Consider the following 18204-nt stretch of genomic DNA (forward strand, 5'->3'; position numbering starts at 1 on the left):
TGTGGACCGCAGCATGCCAGGCTCCCCTGTCCATCACCATCTTCCGGAGCTTGCTCAAACTCATGTCCATTGAGTCGGTGATGCCATCCAACCATCTCATCCTCTGTGCTCACATGGAAAACACAGAAACCTGAGCCAGCCTCTTCACCTCTTAGCGCCTCTTTCCTCACACGAAACGTGGGGTCATTGGCCCTCACGGCCCTGCCATGAATTGTTAGTCCACAGCCAGGGGCTGATACCTCGTGTGGGTCTGCACCGAACCTTAGATCTCCTCCTCCTTGGCCCTCCTTTCCTGGCTCTCGGCAGGAAGATGGTGGGTTTGTTCTAGCGAACTGCATGCAGAGGAACTGTTGAGCGGTTGAGCAATTGTCTTTCTCTTTTATCCTGAAGCGGAGGACTAGAGGGAGGCTGGAGGAAGGCCCCAGAAGGCCAGGGAGGGAGGGTGGTGGGGGGCAGAGGGGAAGGGTGGCAGGAAGGCATTCCGGTCCCAACCCTCAGGGTGGGCATGCCCCAGCTGCTGACCTTGGGGGTCCCCTTGCCTGCTCCCTCCTGTTCCCTCACCCAGCTTGGTTGAGGTGGAGGGAGTGGGTGTTTGGCAGTTTGAGGAGGTTCCAGTGCCACCCAGAGCCTGTGCTGATAGGAGTGGGGGCAGCGGCATGAAGATAAAAGTTTAACAACTAGCAAGGGAAAAAAAAAAACCCTCAAAACCTAATTTGTAGCACTTGCCCAGTTCCACGCTGCACTTAATTCTATCGCGGCTGATTTCAAGCTACCAACATTCCTGACAGTTTAACCTTCGACTCTTGTGAGCTGGTCCGGGCTGGCACCTGTGCAGTCCAGGTAGGGACTGTGGGGGTCATGGGGGTCCCCCCACGGGGCTGGGTGAGCCCCCAGAGTGGGGGATGCCTGACTGCGTACCTGAGAGGTGCTGGCATCCGCGTCTGTGTCTGAGAACTCTTGGGTCCTCAGCCTGGCTCTGCTGCTTCCTAGCTGGGTCCCTGGGCTCCCTTGTTGTCTCTCTGAGCCTCAGTTTCCTCATCTACTGAGCTAGGTAGCTCCTACGCCAAGGGGGTTGTGTGGAGCTAATAAGATAATTCACTTAGGCACTTCGTGCACTTATGAGCACTCAATAAATTGCCTCCGCCTCCAGATTGCATCCACCTCCCCGTCCGTACACCTGGCTGCGGGTCACGGGTCTATAGGGTGGGACAGCCCTGGGCACTGGGGCTCGCCATGCAGTGGGTGCTCAGCAAACCGTCGCTGCTTCCCCCGTCAGGGCCAGGGGTTGTTCCTTGGCTCACCTGCCCAGCATCGGGGTCTCCAGGCTGGGGTCTTGGTCAGCCGACCGCCACACAAACAACCAGCTCTTTCCAGTGTCTACTTCACATTATGTGCTGTTCAGTCTGTTGTCTCCTTGAGCCTTTCCTGAATTCCCATTTTACAGATGTGATCACTGAGGCCCAGAGCCAGGGAGTGGCCCAGCTGCAGCTGGGATTTGAGCCCAGGTCTGGCTTTTTGGTTTCCAGCGCTCACCTATGCACAGTGGGTGTGGGGCTGAGGGGTGTGAGGGGTGTTGGAGAAGGAGGAAGCTTGTGGGGCTACACTGATCTTCCAGGGGGTTCACAGTGAGGGCTCTGGAGCCTCTGTCAGGGGCTACAAACACAGTGCAGGGCTAGACACTGGACAGACATGGCCCCAAGGAGAGTGTTATTCCAGCCAGAGGCCCCAGGGTGGGCAGAGGCGTGGAGTCTGGACTCAGCCTCTGGGTTGGGGGGCTGTGGGAAGCAGGGGCCTCACCGAGGGGGAGCAGGAAGGAGATGACGTGGTGGGGCAGACCCCCCGCAGGCCAGGGGGGTCTCTGAAACCCTAGCACTGACCCCACCCTGGTCGAGGAGTGAGGAATGAAACTGTAGCAGCAGAGATTTAGGTTAGATATGCAGGAGAACTTTCCGATTGCTGGAAGAGAGTTGGCGTTATTCCCAAGGGATGTAGTGGCATTTTTTTTTCCAGTCTCAAGATGGTTTGGAAAAAGGAAAAGACAGTCAGGGTTCTAGGCCGGCCTCGCTGCAGCTGGGTCAGAGATGAGAGAGTGGACCGGGAGCCTCTGGGAGCCTCCGATGCCAGTGGCCTGGCATCCTGTGAACTGGGCTTCGTCACCTCCTGGTCAAAACCTCACATGGCTCCCAGTTACCCTCAGCCAACTGCAAGGCTAGAGCCCTCCCTGGGGCCGCTGAGGCCCCCCTGGCCTGTGCTCTGCTGGCCTCTCCAGCCTCACCTGGGGCCACACCCCCACCCACTGAGCTGCCCGTCCCTGGGTTGTACCTGGTCCTCTGCGCCTCCAGGCCTTTGCCTGTGCTGTTCCCCTGCCTCAGATGCCCTTCCCCCCCTCTCTTTGTCCTTCTTCCCTCCTCAGCCTTGCCTTCTCAGCTCTTGGTCGCCTTTTCCATGGGTGGGTCCGGTACCCCTATCACTCTGCTAGGGACACCCTCCTGTCCCTGGTGGCTCATTAGCCTCCAGCTGGACCGGGAGCCCCAGAGGGCGAGGGCTTGGCCCACCTTGCTCGGTGTCTGGCTCACAGGAGATGCTCTATAGGAGTTTGTGGAGGGGGTCGGGATTCCTGGCAGAGGGATGGTGAGAAGAGCTGGCTCAGGACTTGCTGGACCCCCCTGCACGAGGACTCAGCATTGCATAGGTGCTGAGAACCCAAGCGCAGAGTGCAGAGAGAGACCCGGTTCCCATCTTGCTCCTGCTCCGGCAAACTCACCGAGCCTCAGTGTTCTCATCTGTGAGCTGAGCACAGCATGGCCGTCCCCCCGGTCCCTTGGGCGCCCTGGTGGAGGGTGGTCGGCCTGCAGTCAGCACTTGCCAGGTGCCACTGCAAGGCTGACTGTCCCGCCCTCTCCCCGCAGGTGACCACCATGTCGGTGAGGGTGCGGTTCCTGTCCTCCGGGGACACGGGGACCGTGGGGGTCATGGGCCGGAGCGCCTCCTTCGCGGGCTTCAGCAGCACCCAGAGCCGGAGGATCGCGTAAGTTCTGCCCACGCCACGCGGGGGAGGCTTGTCTGAAGGCCAAGGACTGGGGAGGAGGGTGGTGAGGGTGTTCTTCTCTGCTGCCAGTGGCCCTGAGGCTCTCACTCCTGCCAGCCCTGCAGCCCAGGGCAGTGTGTGTATGTGTGTGTGTGTGTGTGTGCGTGCGTGCGTGCGTGAGACTCAGTGCTAGGAGAAACCTCTAATTTGCTTCGGATCCAAACAGGTGTCATCTCACATATTCCTGGCTGTTGATCCTGTAAGCTGATCTGCCTGAATTTATCAGGCCCACTTGGCAGATCAGAAAACTGAGGCTCAGAGAGGTGGAGCCACTTACCCAAGGCCACACAGCAAGACAGATTCAGAGTTGGAACTTAGTCTCCTGGAGGTGGGATTGGGATAGAATGTCCTTCCTGGGTGACGGAACAGGAAATAGGGCCACCTGTGACCTGGGGCAAGTGACTTCACCTCCCTGAGCCTGGCTTCCTCGTGTGCCCAGTGGGGAGGCCCAGTGTCCTTCCCTTGCGGGCTTGCCATGTGGGTACAGGGAGGCGACACGTGGTGACTACTGGGGCATGCTGGCACACAGTAGGTGCTCGTGGGAGGTTTCCAGGGAGGCGGAGCGGCCTCTGCAGAGACAGACCTGGTCGGCACTCACCCCCAGAATTGGGTTCACGACGGCTCCGTCACGTCTCCTCTAACCTCAGGGAGTGCCCGGGAGCAAGGTGCGTTCCCGCTCCTGGGGCCACGGCCCTGCCGGCCCTGGCATCCTGAGGGGCCCGCCAACCGCCGGCCGAGCGGCTGTGACGGCAGCTGAGCAGGGCGCAGGGCCTGGTGGGCCACTGACTCCGTCAGTGACCCGAGCTCACCACGGCGCTCCCCTCCCGAGACCCTCCAGGGGCTCCCGTCCCACCCAGAGTCCAGTCCTGCCCCCCAGGCCTGGCCGGCCTGCTGCTCTGTGAGCCCCCGCTGGCGTCTCTGCCCCCTCCGGGCCTTTGTTCAGCCCCACGCCCACCTCCACCCAGAACTCTCCCCACCCTCCTTCACCTGGCCCGGTCCTGCTGAGTTTCAGGGGCCTGAGCTTCACTGCCGCATCCTGGGGTGGGGAAGGGGGCCCCCGCCGCTGTGAGGCTGGGCCCCTCAGTCAGGCCCTCCCAGCTCCCTCACCCCGCTCAGCTCCTCAGTTCCGAGGTGCGCCAGCTTTGAAATCCTGGAAGCACCCTTAGGAAAGCTGTTCAGTTAGTGTCTGACTCTTTGCGACCCCGTGGACTGTAGCCTGCCCGACTCCTCTGTCCGTGGAATTCTCCAGGCCAGAATGCCGGAGCAGGTAGCCATTCCCTTCTCCAGTGGATCTTCCCGACCCAGGAATCACACTGGGGTCTCCTGCATTGCAGGCAGATTCTTTTACCAACTGAGGTCCGGTGAAACCCTAAGGAACCTGTAATTCATTCCCTACGTATTTCTGGACACTGACTCTGGTCAGGCCCTGTTCCAGGCTGCACCCTCTAAGCCAATGACACTCGGGTTGGGTGCAGCTGGAGGCAGGTGTCATGACGGAGTTGGAGCAGGGCAGGCAAGCGGGCAGCGGGGGCTACAGGGAGGAGGGACCCAGTTCAGTGAAGCTGGAGGGGAGAGGAGTCGAGTACTGCAGAGAGGGCATGGGGGTGGGGAGGCCTTCCAGGCGGCGGGACAGCGGTGCAAAGGCCCTTGGGCGGGAATGAGCTTTGAGGGGCAGAAAGTGTGGCCGGCCGGGGAGACAGTGCTCAGGAAGGGAGGGGACCCGATGGGGGCTCTTGGGACATGCACAGCATGAGGGGAGCCATGGACAGGCTGGCACAGAGGAAACTGAGGCCCCAAGATGGGGAGAAATTTGGCCAAAGCCTCAAAGAGAGTTAGCATCAGCACCCCTGATGCTAAGCCTCTGAGGAGGGACCATGTGGGTGCCTCTATGAGGAAGGCACACAGTGGGCACTCCATAAATGCTGCAGAGAGGGGCTAGGGATGATGAGGAAAGCATACAGTGGGCGCTCCATAAATGCTGCGGAGAGGTGCTAGGGGCGATGAGGGAGGCACACAGTGGGCACTCCGTAAATGCTGCGGAGAGGGGCTGGTGCGATGAGGAAGGCACACAGTAGGCACTCCATAAATGCTGCGGAGAGGAGCTAGGGGCGATGAGGAAAGCACACAGTGGGTGCTCCATAAATGCTGCAGAGAGGGGCTGGGGCGATGAGGGAGGTGCACAGTGGGTGCTCCGTAAATGCTGCGGAGAGGGGCTACATCCAAACTGGCCAGGGAACGACGTTGTTTCTGCACCCAGTCATTTCTGAGCTGCCTCTTCTTGGGCTTCACCGGGCCCCCACCCCTTTGGGTCTGTACAGGGCTGCCAAGGACAGCTGTGCCTGTCCCCGGGGGCCTCCCGCCCGTGGGACCTGCCCTGGCTGAATGCGCGTGGAGCCAAGTGTGCGGCTGGGCCTCCGGGAGGGCGCCTTCCTCTGACTTCTATGGAAGAACTCCGGGCTCTGTCCCTGGGCTCTGCAGCAGGGAGGGGTCTGTGGACCCTGCCCGCGCTCACAGTCCACACTCTGCTGTCACGATCCCAAAATCCTTAGCAAGTGTTGACCAAAGGGTCCTGCGCTTTCTCTTGCCCTGCCTCATCACTGATTCTGCCTCCCATCCTGCCGTCAGCTCTCCTCCTGCGAGGCTTCTGGGGGCCTCCGGACTCCCTGTATACATGGCAAATGTCCCCACTGGGAGCTCTGCACAAAGAGTGTGCCAAGGGGGATCCCCGGGCTCTTGCTGGCCTCTCCTGGATTCCTGGGGTCTCTGGGCAGAAAGAGAACTGAGCAGATCTGACCTGTTGACCCTAGAGCTCAGTGGTCATCAGCAAGCCTGTCTTGACCAGATGCCTGCAGAGTCTGTATCCCAGTCTGAGAGAGATGGCCTCGGTGGCTGTAAATGTCCCAGGCCCCTCCTGGGGATCCTCGTCCAGCCCCTCTCAACCCCACAGGGAGTTCCAGAGGAGATGTACCCTGGATGGGGTCTGAGGTTCCTGAGTGGCCACCATCGGGCCTCACCCTCTGCAGTCCCCTCGCCAGGGGTGGGGGAGACGCTGCCCGCAACCGCAGGAAGCAGCAGGTCTATCTTTAACTTCCTGTCCCTGTCCCGCGCCCAGGGGTCCGGACCCTTGGCTCTGGGGATTGGGTTTCAGGCCTCACCTTCTGGCTTAATGGCCCAGGTAATCCAACCAGGCTGAAACAGAGCCGCTCGCCAAGGCGCTCGGCAGTGGGGGCGGGTCAGGCAAAAATAACCTTAGACGGGACAACAGGAGAGCCAGGCTCCACTTAGGTGTCCCCAGCCCACATTCCTGCTCTGGCACCCTTTGACTCTGGACATTTTTTCTTTTTAATTGCATAATCAAAGAATTTACTTGGGGAAGTAATCTGGAAATTTTCCACTAAGGCATGAAGGACTGTTATTAATATAACCAGGCCATGAGTAATAAATATTGATACATAATAATATATTATAACATAAGGCATATATACTAAGGTGGGGAGGTGAAGAAGAAGGCCAGGTCTTGACACTGTCCCCTTTCTGCCCTGATTAACAGGCAGGGCCGCTCTTAACCCCTTCCTGCCGTTCCTCAGCCAGGTCTCCCCTCCCCCAGGCTGTGGGGCAGGGACACTCCCGAGCCAGGATCTGCTGCGATGTCCCCTTCGCCTTGGGAATTCCTCCGCTGACATGCCTGGGAAATGTCAGTGTGAAAACTAAGCATCAGCCCTTGATTTCCAAGGAGAGGAGACTAGAGAAAGGACAGATGGGGGCTAGAGCTCAGAGATGTCAGGAGACACGTGCTGGCACCCAGGGAGCCCCCAGAGCAGACCCGACCGTGGCAGGTGTGTGGGTGTCTGTCCTCATCCTGGGCATTGAACCACCGATGCAGGAGGAAAGGTGAGCTTGCAGCCAGCTCTGAGTCTTCACCTGAAACACGTCCGGTCGATACTATTATTTATTGCCCCATCGCCAGCCCCGCCCGCCTCTGGATCCCGCACCTGCCGCTGTCATGCACCCGGGGCCACTGATGTTTCTCAACGACCCTAGGCAGACCGACCGGCCCGGCAGCCTCCTGTGAGGGATGGGTCCAGTGGGTCGCACGTGCCCATCTGGAAGCTTGTCTGGCATGCCGAGGGTGTTTAATATTTACTGAGTCCTCCCAGGGCTAGTGTAACATCCGCCCCTGGAGGGTGCTCCCTGCCCTGGCGGTCGTGACACTGGGCCAGACGTGCAACCTGATTTCACCATCCGGAGGCTGCATTGCTGACCCTGGAGTGGCCACCACGCCGGCTCCGAGTGGCCGCCACACCTGCTCCGTGGGACCTCAGACAGGCGCACAGGGCACAGAGCTTCCCCGGGAGACCGTGCTTTCAGGCACAGCTGGAGACCAAGGGCAGGGAAGCCTCCAGGTAGATGGAAGTGGGGCCAGCCAGGGTGCGCACCCGCTGGGGACCGTGGGGCCCCGGGAGCTGGCAGGTGAGGGGGGCTCCTGCAGCCCCCCCTCCTAGCGGCGTGCCCACTGCACCTGCCTCCCTGCCCATCTGCCGGGGGCCCTGCTGCTGCTGCTAAGTCTCGTCAGTCGTGTCCGACTCTGTGTGACCCCATAGACGGCAGCCCAACAGGCTCCTCTGTCCCTGGGATTCTCCAGGCAAGCATACTGGAGTGGGTTGCTATTGCCTTCTCCGGCCGGGGGCCCTAGCCTGTCTGAAACCTGCTTCTCTCGAGGCTACAGTCCTGCCTGTCCCTGCCGGCCTGGAGATGGCAACTTTGCGGAGGCTGTGTGCTAAGAGGTGGGTGACGGGGCATCCGGGAGGGTGGGAGAGCGAGGCACAGAGCCCCTTCCTGGGCTGTGCAAAGTGTCACTTGACATACAGTATGTGGATAACAGCGACAACAGGTGCAGGGGTGAGCGCTACTGATGTGACAGGCTTTATGCCAGGGCTCCATGCACGTTACCTGGTCAAGCACAGCCTGAATGGAGGAGCCTTCCCTAGTCAACCTATTGAAATTCATTATCCGGCCTTTGTTTTTTCTGGCCTCTAGGTACTATCTGATTATAACTTTTGAATTGGAGTATAGTTGTTGTGGGCTTTCCAGGTGGCTCAGTGATAAAGAATCCCCTGCCAATGCAGGAGACGCAGGTTCCATCCCTGGGTCAGATAGACCTTCTGCAGAAGGAAATGGCAACCCACTCCAGTGTTCTTGCCTGGGCAATCCCGTGGACAGAGGAGCCTGGAGGCAAAAGAGTCTGCTGGGCTAAGTCGTGCTAAGACATGACCTAGCAACTAAACAATGAAAATAAATAGTTGCTGTATGATATAAATGATGTATGCACTTTAAAAAGTCACCTTATTAACTCCAGCATATATATAGCACTCACTCTTTCCTGGGAGCTGCTTGAATCTCTTTACATTTACTCACTCTCACAGCAACCCTTCCTCTGGTCCTCATTTTACACATGAGAAAGCTGATGTACAGACAGACCCAGTGACTTACCCAAGGTCACACAGCTTAAAACTGGGGGAGCCAGATCGTATCCCTGGCTCCAGAGTCTCTGCTTGCTACCGCCTCCCACGACCTCCCCCCAGCTGGCAGGGCAGCTCACAGGGTGGAGGTTTTGTCACTGTTTTGGTCACTGTCCTAGTCCCGGCTCCTGGAATGGCATCTGGTGCGTAATAGGAGCTCAGTAAATATTTCCTGAGTGAATGACCATCTCATGACAACTCTGTGGGACGTGCCTTCTCATCATCCCTCTTTTACAGATGGGAAAACTGAGGCTCCAGCAGATTAAGTACCCGTGATCTCTGGGGTTAGGATTTGGACATGGGCAGCTGACCAGGAGCTGTGTCCCAAGAGATGATATGAGTTTCTAGCTTGGCGAGGCCCCGAGGTTTCCAGGGCGGGGTTCCAGATCCTTCTTTCCCACACCATCCTTGGGACGGAGTTCTCAGCATGCCTAGGCAAGGCTTGGATCTGAATCTCTGGCACGCTGGTTTGTGATGTGGCATCCATGCTGGGGAAGCATGGGGCTCGGGGCTTGGTCCCCGTCGGCAGGGGGGCAGGACAGCGCTCCTGAGTCAACCGCAGGTCTCTGTGACCGTCCATGGAGCGGGCAGTGTCCTGACTAGACTGGAAAGGCAGCCCAGCACCCTGCCAGCCCTTGCGGGGACCAGGGCTCATCGGTGGCCCAGTGGCCTGCTCCCAGGCCTGGTGAAGGAGCTGGAACTCTGTCCTGCTGGCCTCCTGCCTGCTCTCCGGACCCCAAGTCCCGACCCCATTCCCTGAGGACCTTGAGCCTCCAAGATTAGGCCTCTGGCCCCTTGGCTCCCATCAAGGTGCCTGGCTCATAGAAAGCCCCACTCAGGGTGGCTGTGCACGTCGCTATTTATACAAAGCCTTTAGCAAGCGCCGGGCAACAGCGGATGCTCAGTGTGTACCCTTCTGCCGCATCTTATCACTCCGCTCCCTGGGCCGTCGGGGGGATGGTGTCGGAGAATCCAGCGGCCCAGGACCTGTGGGCTAGGGCTTCATTTTCTCTGCTCTGTGGAAATCTTAGTTGTCACTGTTAAGGTCTTTGAGGCTGGAACTTTGCTAGGACCTGACGCTCTCCTCCCCACACTCGTCCCGGGGTCCCCAAGGCAGGTAGGGCCCTGTGTCCAGCACCTCCCAGCATCTTCCTGCTTCTGCTTCAGTCAAGCCTTGCCCCGCAGGACCACCGCCCCCATCACACACAACTCCGCCGGCTCCTCTCCACCCTTGTTCAGTCTGTCCGCTCACCTGGAACACCCTTCTTGGGGGTGGAAGTACCTTTGTTCCTGCTCTTCCTTCAAGGTCCAGCCAAGGGCCCTTGACATGTGGCATTTCCCTTGTTCAGCTTAGCTCAGTATTTACTGAGCCCCTACTATCTTCCAGGCTGTGTTACAGGGAAGGCTACAGATAGGATACCATTACTTTAACAGTAATGGACATTTATTAAGCACCTACTAACTGACCCCACCCTGCCAAACCTTTGATTTGGTATCTGGGAGAATTGTTAGCATTACGCTCTGATTCAGGTTCTGCTGTATTTCCCATTTTACAGATGAAAAAAACTGAGGCTCGGTAGTGTATTAGTGTAGAAGTGAAGTTGCTTTGACACAGAAACCTCCCAAGATTTAGAGTCTTAGATGAGACCAGTTGCTCCTTCCTCCTTCTCCTGAGCGCATGGAGCCGGTGGATGGTCCGCTCCAGGGGCGGCCTCTCCCAGCTCTTGTTGCTCAGCGGTCCCCTGAGTGGGTCCCAGTGCACGGGGCTGGAGCCTGCTGCTCAGCGCACCGAGAAAGCCCAGGAAGGGGGAGAAGTTCTCTTTCGGGGGGAGGGATGTGTTGGCTAATCCAGGCGTGGGACAGCGGTTTGCCTCAGAATGCCTATGGATGTGCGTGCGTGTTCATGCGTGCAGCAGTTTGTCGCTCTACCTCTCGCCAGACTACATGAATAAAGAGCAGGGCTGGGGACATGCCCCAGAGGCAAACTGAGGCGCTGTTAACAGAGGGAGGGGGGTGGATGCTGGGCCGCCGAAGCCAACAGGTGCCCGGCCTGGGAACGCCACTGGACTAGGGTTTGGTCTTCATGTTGCTTGGCCTGCACAGAGCTTACTGAAGAGCGCAGACAGACAGACAGCATTGGCATTCAGGCTGCTGGATTGTATTGCTCACTCTAAGCTAATTTCTCATATCAGGTTAGTGTTACTGGTCTTTTCATCTTCAAATTCAAGCGCTCATTTTGCAGATGAGGAAGCTGAGTCCCAGGGAGTCTTGACAACCTTCTTGAGACCATGCAGCTTGGGGGCATGACTCAGCGAGGTCTCCTGACTGCCTGGGGCTCTGGCCACCATTCCCAAAGGGCTTGTCCCCGAGAAGGGCCATGCCCAGACCCCCACCCTGATCCTCCCATCCTTCTCACAGAAAGTCCGTCCACAGGAACTCAGTGAGATCTCGGATGCCTGCGAAATCCTCCAAGACGTACGGCACGCTGAGGAAGGGGTGCGTCTGTTCAGACCCCAAGCCCCAGCAAGTAAAGAAGATCTTCGAAGCACTGAAGAGGGGGCTCAAGTAAGGGGGCAGCATGCTGCCCGCTGCATCCTCTGGCCTCGTCTGCTCGCTCCTCTCTGCCTCTCCCTGGGCATCGGGGGTGGGTCTTGTCTGTGCGCGGCCACAGAGTGAGCTCCTGGTTATCCGTTTAATCAACAAGCATGTCCCGGGTGCAGCCACATGCTCGGCCCCTTCCTTGGGCGCCGGGATGAGGGAATAATGGCAGGGGCCCCTGTTGCCATGGAGAACACCCACGGTGGGCAGGAGCCGATGGCCATAAAGGAGTAGTGTGGTCAACACCGTAACTTCCACGCACCCTGAGGGCAGTGACAAGCGGACGTGATGGAGAGGCGGCACCTGGAGGGCCCGTCACACAGGGTGTTCCGGAGGCCTCCCTGAGGATGTCCTGGCTGTTTCTGAGAAGGACCCATGATGCTAGCCTCTGGGCGACAAACATCCCGGGCAGAGGGAAAGCACATGCAAAGGCCCTGTGGTAGGAGCTTGCAGAGGAGCCGGAGGTCAGGGCCAGGGCGGCTGGGCTTGAGTGAGGGAGAGAGCGACTGATTGACTGAGCAGAGGCTGGGACAGAGGAGTCAGTCACTTGTTCCCCATATTTTTATTGGAGGCTTATCAAGTGCCAGCCGCAGAGTTCAGTTCAGTTCAGCCTCTCAGTCGTGTCTGACTCTTTGCGACCCCAGGGCTTGCAGCATGCCAGGCCTCCCTGTCCATCACCATCTCCCAGAGTTTACTCAAACTCATGTCCATTGAGTCGGTGATGCCATCTAACCATCTCATCTCTGTCGACCCCTTTTCCTCCTGCCTTCAGTCTTTCCCAGCCTCAGTCTTTTCAAATGAGTCAGCTCTTCGCATCAGGTGGCCAAAGTATTGGAGCTTCAGCCTCAGCATCAGTCCTTCCAGTGAATATTCAGGGCTGATTTCCTTTAGGATGGGCTGGTTTGGTCTCCTTGCAGTCCAAGGGACTCTCAAGAGTCTCATTGGCTGCAAAACACAATGTGAAAAGTCCCCCTTGGACCCACGGCTTTTTCTGTGTTTTCCAAAATAGGGGTTCGCTAAGACCCATTCTGGTCCCGGCCATCCAGAGAGCAGGACAGCCAGCCTTTGTCTGTGAGGAAGGCGTGTCCTTCCCCCTCCCTGCCCCCCACAGCTCCCATGGCTGTGGGGAGGATATTGGCCTCTGGAAGCCATCACGTGTTTTCAGATCTGGGTTCAGACTCTTCCCTGCCTTGTGGACCCTGTACTGGGTGGCTTCCGAGTCATTTTGCCCATCTCTAAAATGGGTATAATAACAGCAGCTCCCTCCTGTTGGCAGGGCTGTTTGGGGAATTCCTGCTAGGCACAGTGCAGGGCACACAGTGTGTGGGATGTGGAGGCAGAGCTGGCGGGGGGCCAGGTTCTCGGCAGGGGGTCTGGCTCTGCCCTCTGACCCTTGAGCCTGCTGAGCACCCCGCTTCTCCCCAGGCCCGGCCATGGCTGCCTCCTCTGCGGAGCACCGTGCCCCCGCCCATTTTGTTCCTTCCTCTTCTCCTTCCCAAACTCCTCTCCCTCGCCCTCCCCGCAGGGAGCATCTGTGCGCCCAGCAGGCCGAGCTGGATTACCTGACGGGACGCCACAAGGACACTCTCAGGAACTCCAGGCTGGTGAGACCCCTCCCCGGCCCCTCCCAGCCACGTGCCCGGGTGCACGCCCTTGCCTGCCTCGTGGGTGTGAACCTTAGTCTTGGGAACGCAGAGGCCGACAGAGTAGGCTTTATTTTTAATGAATGAACCTCACTTGGACCCAAAACAAAAAACAAAACTCCAGAAAAGCACAATACCAAAAACAAACCAAAAAAAATACGATGCCAGTTAAATCTGATTTTCAGATAAATAACAAATCATTTTTCAGTGTAAGTATGTCCCCTGCCATCTTCAGGACATAGTTACACTAAAAAAGAAACTTAATCCATTGTTCATTTGAAATTTAAATGGAACTGGCTGTCTTGTCATTTATCTGCTGGCATTTCCAGGACCCCCCGCGGGGGACCTGTGTCTCTCCAGCACTCAGGTTTTTCCGTCCTGGGGAGTCCCTCTCGGCCCCCTCGTCTCTATCTGGCTGCACTTGTCACACCTCCCTCTCCAACAGCTGCGGCTGTTCAGCTGTCTCTGTCTCTCCCTTCCAGAAGTAACTCTGAGGAAGGCGAGGCTTGTGTAGAGTTCTGTATGTTTTAGCTGCTCCCATTTCATAGGTGGGTACACTGAGGCCGCAAAGGGGCCACCCAGAGGGACGAAGCACATGGGGCCGGATTCCCAGTCTCTGAGAAATTGCTGTACAGTTACTGTTCTTTCCAAAGCCTTGGGAACTTTCCCAGTTGTTAATTTCTTACATAGGGTTTTCATCTCATAATCCCACCTATACGATGTCACAGATGCACACCTAGGAAAGCAGAGCCCCTCTGGGGGGTGGTCAACCATCTTTTCCCTCTTGCTTGACCGACCCCCCTCCCCGATCTTCTCTGTCCCATCCTGTTTAACCCTTGAGGATCATCTAGTATTTATCTTTCCATAGTTTCCTCCCTCGCCACCTTACTGCAAGTACGCAGACTGTGTATATATATATAGAGGTATCTGTAAGGGTCACCTTACAAAGTGAAGTCACAACTTGCAAACTCTCCCTTGTCTTACTTCTTTTCGTTGGTGGTCGCCAACTTTGTGGAAATTCATCCAGGCTCAGATATAGTGACCCTAACCCACGTGGGCAAAGCAAGGCCTGTTTTGGAAATAACTTTCACGTGATCACAGGCACACCCATCGTGGGCACACTGTTTGTGGCTGCTTTTCACGCTCCAGAGGTAGGAACCACGTGGCAGGCCCAAGCTGCGCTATTTACTCTCTGGCCCTTTGCACAGAGACCCCCTCGCCCTGACAATAGATTCTTTTCACTGGCTGTACCATGGCGCCTGGTGGGGATGCCCAGTCTCCTTCCATCTGAACTCCTGGTGCTGCCGGCTGCCTTTTCCGAGTCTCTGGTCGTGGCTGAAGTCGCCCCTTAAATAAGCAAATCACAGTGGTTCCCCTCTCGAGTTTTCACCGTCCTTTTCATAACAACGCTGTGGGGTAGGCGCAATGGTGTCTCCTCTTTCAAAAGGAGATGGAGGCTCAGAGAGGCAGAGAAGCTTGCCTGGGATACGCAGCTGGCACGTAGAGTCAGGCCTTAGCTGCATCCCCCAAAGCCCATGTGTTCGCTCATTCTTCTTGCGCGGTCTGGACCGCAGCTTGCTGACTGCAGGCCTTGGAGGACGGAGCGGCCGCTGGCTTTTTGTCCTCTGAGCTCGGGTGCCCCTGGGATGGAGGCTCACGGGTCTCGGAGGAACGCTGGAGCCCTGACACCTCTCCCCCCAACAGGCTTTCTATTACGATCTGGACAAGGTGAGGGAAACTTCTTTCCGCATGGGGTAAGCAAGGCGGGCTGCGGCTAGGCCTGGCTGGATGGGAATAACGTCTTCGTGGGTCTTCCATCCCCCGGCCATCCTATGGGAGGAATACTTGGGTTTCCTCCCCACTTGACAGATGGGGAAACTGAGGCTCGGCGATGAGCCTTCCTCAGGGATAGTGAGGGGCTGGCCTGACTTCGAGCCCAGTTCTGTGTCAGGACCTGCAGGAGAGTGGTGTGGGCTTGGGGTGGGGGGTGGCCCAGGCTCTTTTTAAAGCACCTTCTCTTCTTCTGGGAGAAGCAAACACGCTCAGTGGAGAGGCACATTCGGAAGATGGAGTTTCACATCAGCAAGGTCAGCCTGGTTTCGGGGGCGCCTCTCTGCTTGAGGGGGGGACCTCTGTCCCATCAGTGGAGGAGGGCTCTCTGGGTGCCAGGTGGCTGCAGAAAGCCAAGGGGGTGCAGAGACCGTGGGGGCTGAGCCCAGAGGTGGGGATCAGGGGGTGGGGTTAGAGGGCAAAGTGATGAGTCCAACCACCCGGTTGTACGAACGGGGCTGTAGAGGCCCGGAGAGGGACACGACGGGCTCAAGGTCACACAGCAAGTCCCTCAAGCTTTATGTGGGCAAACCCCTCCATGAACTCGCTCTGCTCCCTGGGAGCCCCGCGGGTGGACGGAACATCACACACGGAGCTTCCCTGTTTGACCGCTGAAAACCACATCCACCCATCCAGCTCACTAGTTTTTATCGTGCCTGAGCTGTGCGCCAGCCGCTGCCAGGTGCTGGGGATGTGGAGTGGATGGGACAGACGCGGTCCCTAACCGCGAGGGCGCACGTTCGCCGGGGGCGGGGCCAGCACGACGTGGGGTGTGGCCTCCTGAGGGGCTGGGGTGGGGAGACAGTCCCCGATGCGTGCGCCCCGCAGGTGGACGAGCTCTACGAAGGCTACTGCATCCAGTGCCGCCTGCGCGACGGCGCCTCCAACATGCAGCGGGCCTTCTCCCGGTGCCCGCCCAGCCGTGCATCCAGAGAGAGCCTGCAGGAGCTGGGCCGCAGCCTGCAGGAATGCGCCGAGGTGGGTGGGGGAGGGCCGGTGCGGGGGCTCACTGGGTCCTGAGGCAGCCTCTGTTTCTGCCCCCGGGGGTGGGGGGTCTCTGTCTGGCAGGGTCCGTGCCTGCCCCGTGGTCCATCCCAGGGCAGGTGGTGAGCCGCCTTCTGTGGGGCTTTGCAGGACATGTGGCTCATCGAGGGGGCCCTGGAGGTTCACCTGGGCGAGTTCCACGTCAGGATGAAAGGTGACAGGGCTGGGCTGGGGTGGGGGCAGTCTGGGTGGAGCCTCGGGCCTTCTCCGGGACCTGGGGCTTGTGCTGAGGGTGGGGGGTGATGGTCAGAACCCCAGGGTTCCAGGCCCAGCCCGGGTTTCCACTCCTGTGACTTGTGACCTCGGGCAAGTCCCGCCCGCTCTCTGAGTTGAAAGTGAGGGCCCTGGTCTGCCCCTTGTCATCCTGATGGCCTAGCTCACTGCCCGCCCCCCCGAAGCTGATGACCCCCAGTGTGGCGGGGGTCTCCCCACTTGAGAGCCTGTGACCCACGGGGTAAGGACAGTGGACAGCGGAGAGATGAGCCCGTCTCTGTGTTCCAGGCTTGGTGGGCTACGCACGTCTTTGTCCTGGAGACCTGTACGAGGTACGCGCGCCCTCTGGGATCCGTCCTCAGGGCTCCCCGCCAGGCCTTCGGAAGTGGGGTTTCTGGGAACCAGGGTCTCCGCTGGGTTCCTGTCCCCCGCCCCAGTTGGCAGGGAGGGCCCCCAGGGGGTGGCAAGGGGGCGCGGCTGACTGCTCCTTTCTCGGCCCGGGCGCACAGGTGCTCCTGCGTCTGGGCCGCCAACGCTGGAAGCTGCGGGGCCGCATCGAGTCGGACGACAGCCAGACCTGGGACGAGGAGGAGAAGGCCTTTATCCCCACCCTGCACGAGAACTTCGAGATCAAGGTGGGTGGGGCCGGGGGCGGAGAGCGGACCGGGAGGGAGTGGGGGCGCGGCGCCCACACCCACCACTCCGCCCTCCCCCAGGTGACGGAGCTGCGCGGCCTGAGCTCGCTGGCGGTGGGCGCGGTGACCTGCGACATCACCGACTTCTTCACCACCCGGCCGCAGGTCATCGTGGTGGACATCACAGAGCTGGGCACCATCAAGCTGCAGCTGGAGGTGCTGTGGAAGTGAGTGCGGGCGGCCGCTTCCCCGCTGCCCCTCCGGAGGGGTGGGGGGTGAGCGGGGGGGGGGGGTGGTGGGGGCAGGGGCCTAGGGAGAGTGGGGTCGGCCCCAAACCCGCCCCCTCCATGACCGCGGAGAGGCCTCTCCGGCTCCCCCTGGTGGCCTGACCTCACCCCAGCATCCGCCCCGGGGCGGCCCGCCCTCAGGCTGCCCCCTAGACAAGCAGGGGCTCAGACCAGACCCCTTTCTGCAGCCCTGTCCATGCTGCGGCCTGAGCCCCGCCCCGCGTTTAAATTCTCTCTTTTTTTTTTTTTCACTTTTGAATTAGTGGCTATTAAAGACTGGGCCGGCCAGGACCCTTTATGGCAGCCTCCTGGGCTGGATTCCCAGGAGAAACCCACTTCCGCCTTCCTACACCCACCATCTCCTTACCTGCTGACCCCAGCGCCCACCAGGCACAGGGGTGAGCGGTCACCCTGTGGTCCCCCTGGGCCACTGCCACAGATGGGGGACGCTCGTGGGAAGCACCCCTGCCTAGTGTGGGGCTTTCCACTGAGCATCCCATCCTGGTGGTTTCCACAGGTTTTGGTTTTTGGCAGCAGAGATCTTTTTTTTTTTATCGCTAAATGAAACCTTGTGTTTCGAGGAAATTCCCTTTTCCTGATTCCCCAGGGCAGGTGCTGCAGGAGCAAAGGGGCAGACACACGCTTCCTCTACTCTGGTGCCCGTTCTGACCAGTTGGGGCCAGTCTGTCTTTTCTCCCTGGGGGTGAACTGGGTGGACTTGGAGGAGTGACACCCCTGCTTCAGTGCCTGCATTTGTCTAGTGGGGGTGAGCACACCGCTCAAGCGGTCAGGGCAGGGGGTGGCCCTGCAGCGCCCTGCAACCCCAGGTCGGGAAGGTCCAAGGACGCGGGCGTCCGGCTGGCCCATAAGTGCCCTGGGCAGGCAGGACAGGCATCCAGGCAGGGCCCTTGGGCTGTGGGCCCTCGTGGCTGAGCTGGGCTCTAGACGCTGTGAGCAGGGCCAGCGTGCAGACAGGTAAGCCAGTGTCCACGAGGCAGGGAGGGCTGACCCAGCTCTGGTAGCTCCAAGGACAGGCAAGGGCCTGGCTGGAGCGTCGCTTCTCATGCTTCCCCTGCAGGTCTGTATCTTCCCCCGGGACTGTGACGGGAGCCCCCTGACCGGGAGGAACCTGTGGGGGGCGGTGATGTGGTTTACGCAGAAGACGGCAGCTCTGAGTGTCCGCTGCTGCTCTGCTGAGCTTCTCGAAGGGCCTCCAAAGGGGGGTCATTCATTGGCCCCTCCAAAGGGGCCAATCGCTGCCCCTCCCCATTTGGCTAAGGATCCTCGGGGCAATGGATATCTGAGACGTTTCCAGGAGGCTTCAGAGCGGGGACCTGGAGTCCCTCC

At 59.1% G+C, this 18204-nt stretch overlaps 1 protein-coding gene across 5 annotated transcripts in view; it reads left to right on the top strand.

The window, feature by feature from the left end:
• The window catches only part of RIPOR3 (RIPOR family member 3), a 74739-nt gene that overhangs the window by 44229 nt on the left and 12306 nt on the right, over positions 1 to 18204 (top strand). For 2 of the 5 annotated variants that reach the window (XM_025263290.2, XM_006044624.3), the window contains exons 2-11: positions 2910 to 3028; positions 11026 to 11172; positions 12731 to 12809; positions 14553 to 14576; positions 14882 to 14935; positions 15507 to 15656; positions 15813 to 15876; positions 16224 to 16267; positions 16445 to 16570; positions 16652 to 16797. In XM_025263290.2, the coding sequence (XP_025119075.1) occupies positions 2919 to 3028; positions 11026 to 11172; positions 12731 to 12809; positions 14553 to 14576; positions 14882 to 14935; positions 15507 to 15656; positions 15813 to 15876; positions 16224 to 16267; positions 16445 to 16570; positions 16652 to 16797 (944 nt within the window). In that variant the 5' untranslated portion in view covers positions 2910 to 2918. Of the gene's footprint in view, positions 1 to 2909; positions 3029 to 11025; positions 11173 to 12730; positions 14603 to 14881; positions 14936 to 15506; positions 15657 to 15812; positions 15877 to 16223; positions 16268 to 16444; positions 16571 to 16651; positions 16798 to 18204 lie in introns of those variants that run through there. The other 3 variants (XM_025263288.2, XM_025263289.2, XM_044927535.1) reach the window with 3 other exon arrangements.

Source organism: Bubalus bubalis, chromosome 14, assembly GCF_019923935.1.
Source record: "Bubalus bubalis isolate 160015118507 breed Murrah chromosome 14, NDDB_SH_1, whole genome shotgun sequence".
NCBI classification, from domain to species: Eukaryota; Metazoa; Chordata; class Mammalia; order Artiodactyla; family Bovidae; genus Bubalus; species Bubalus bubalis.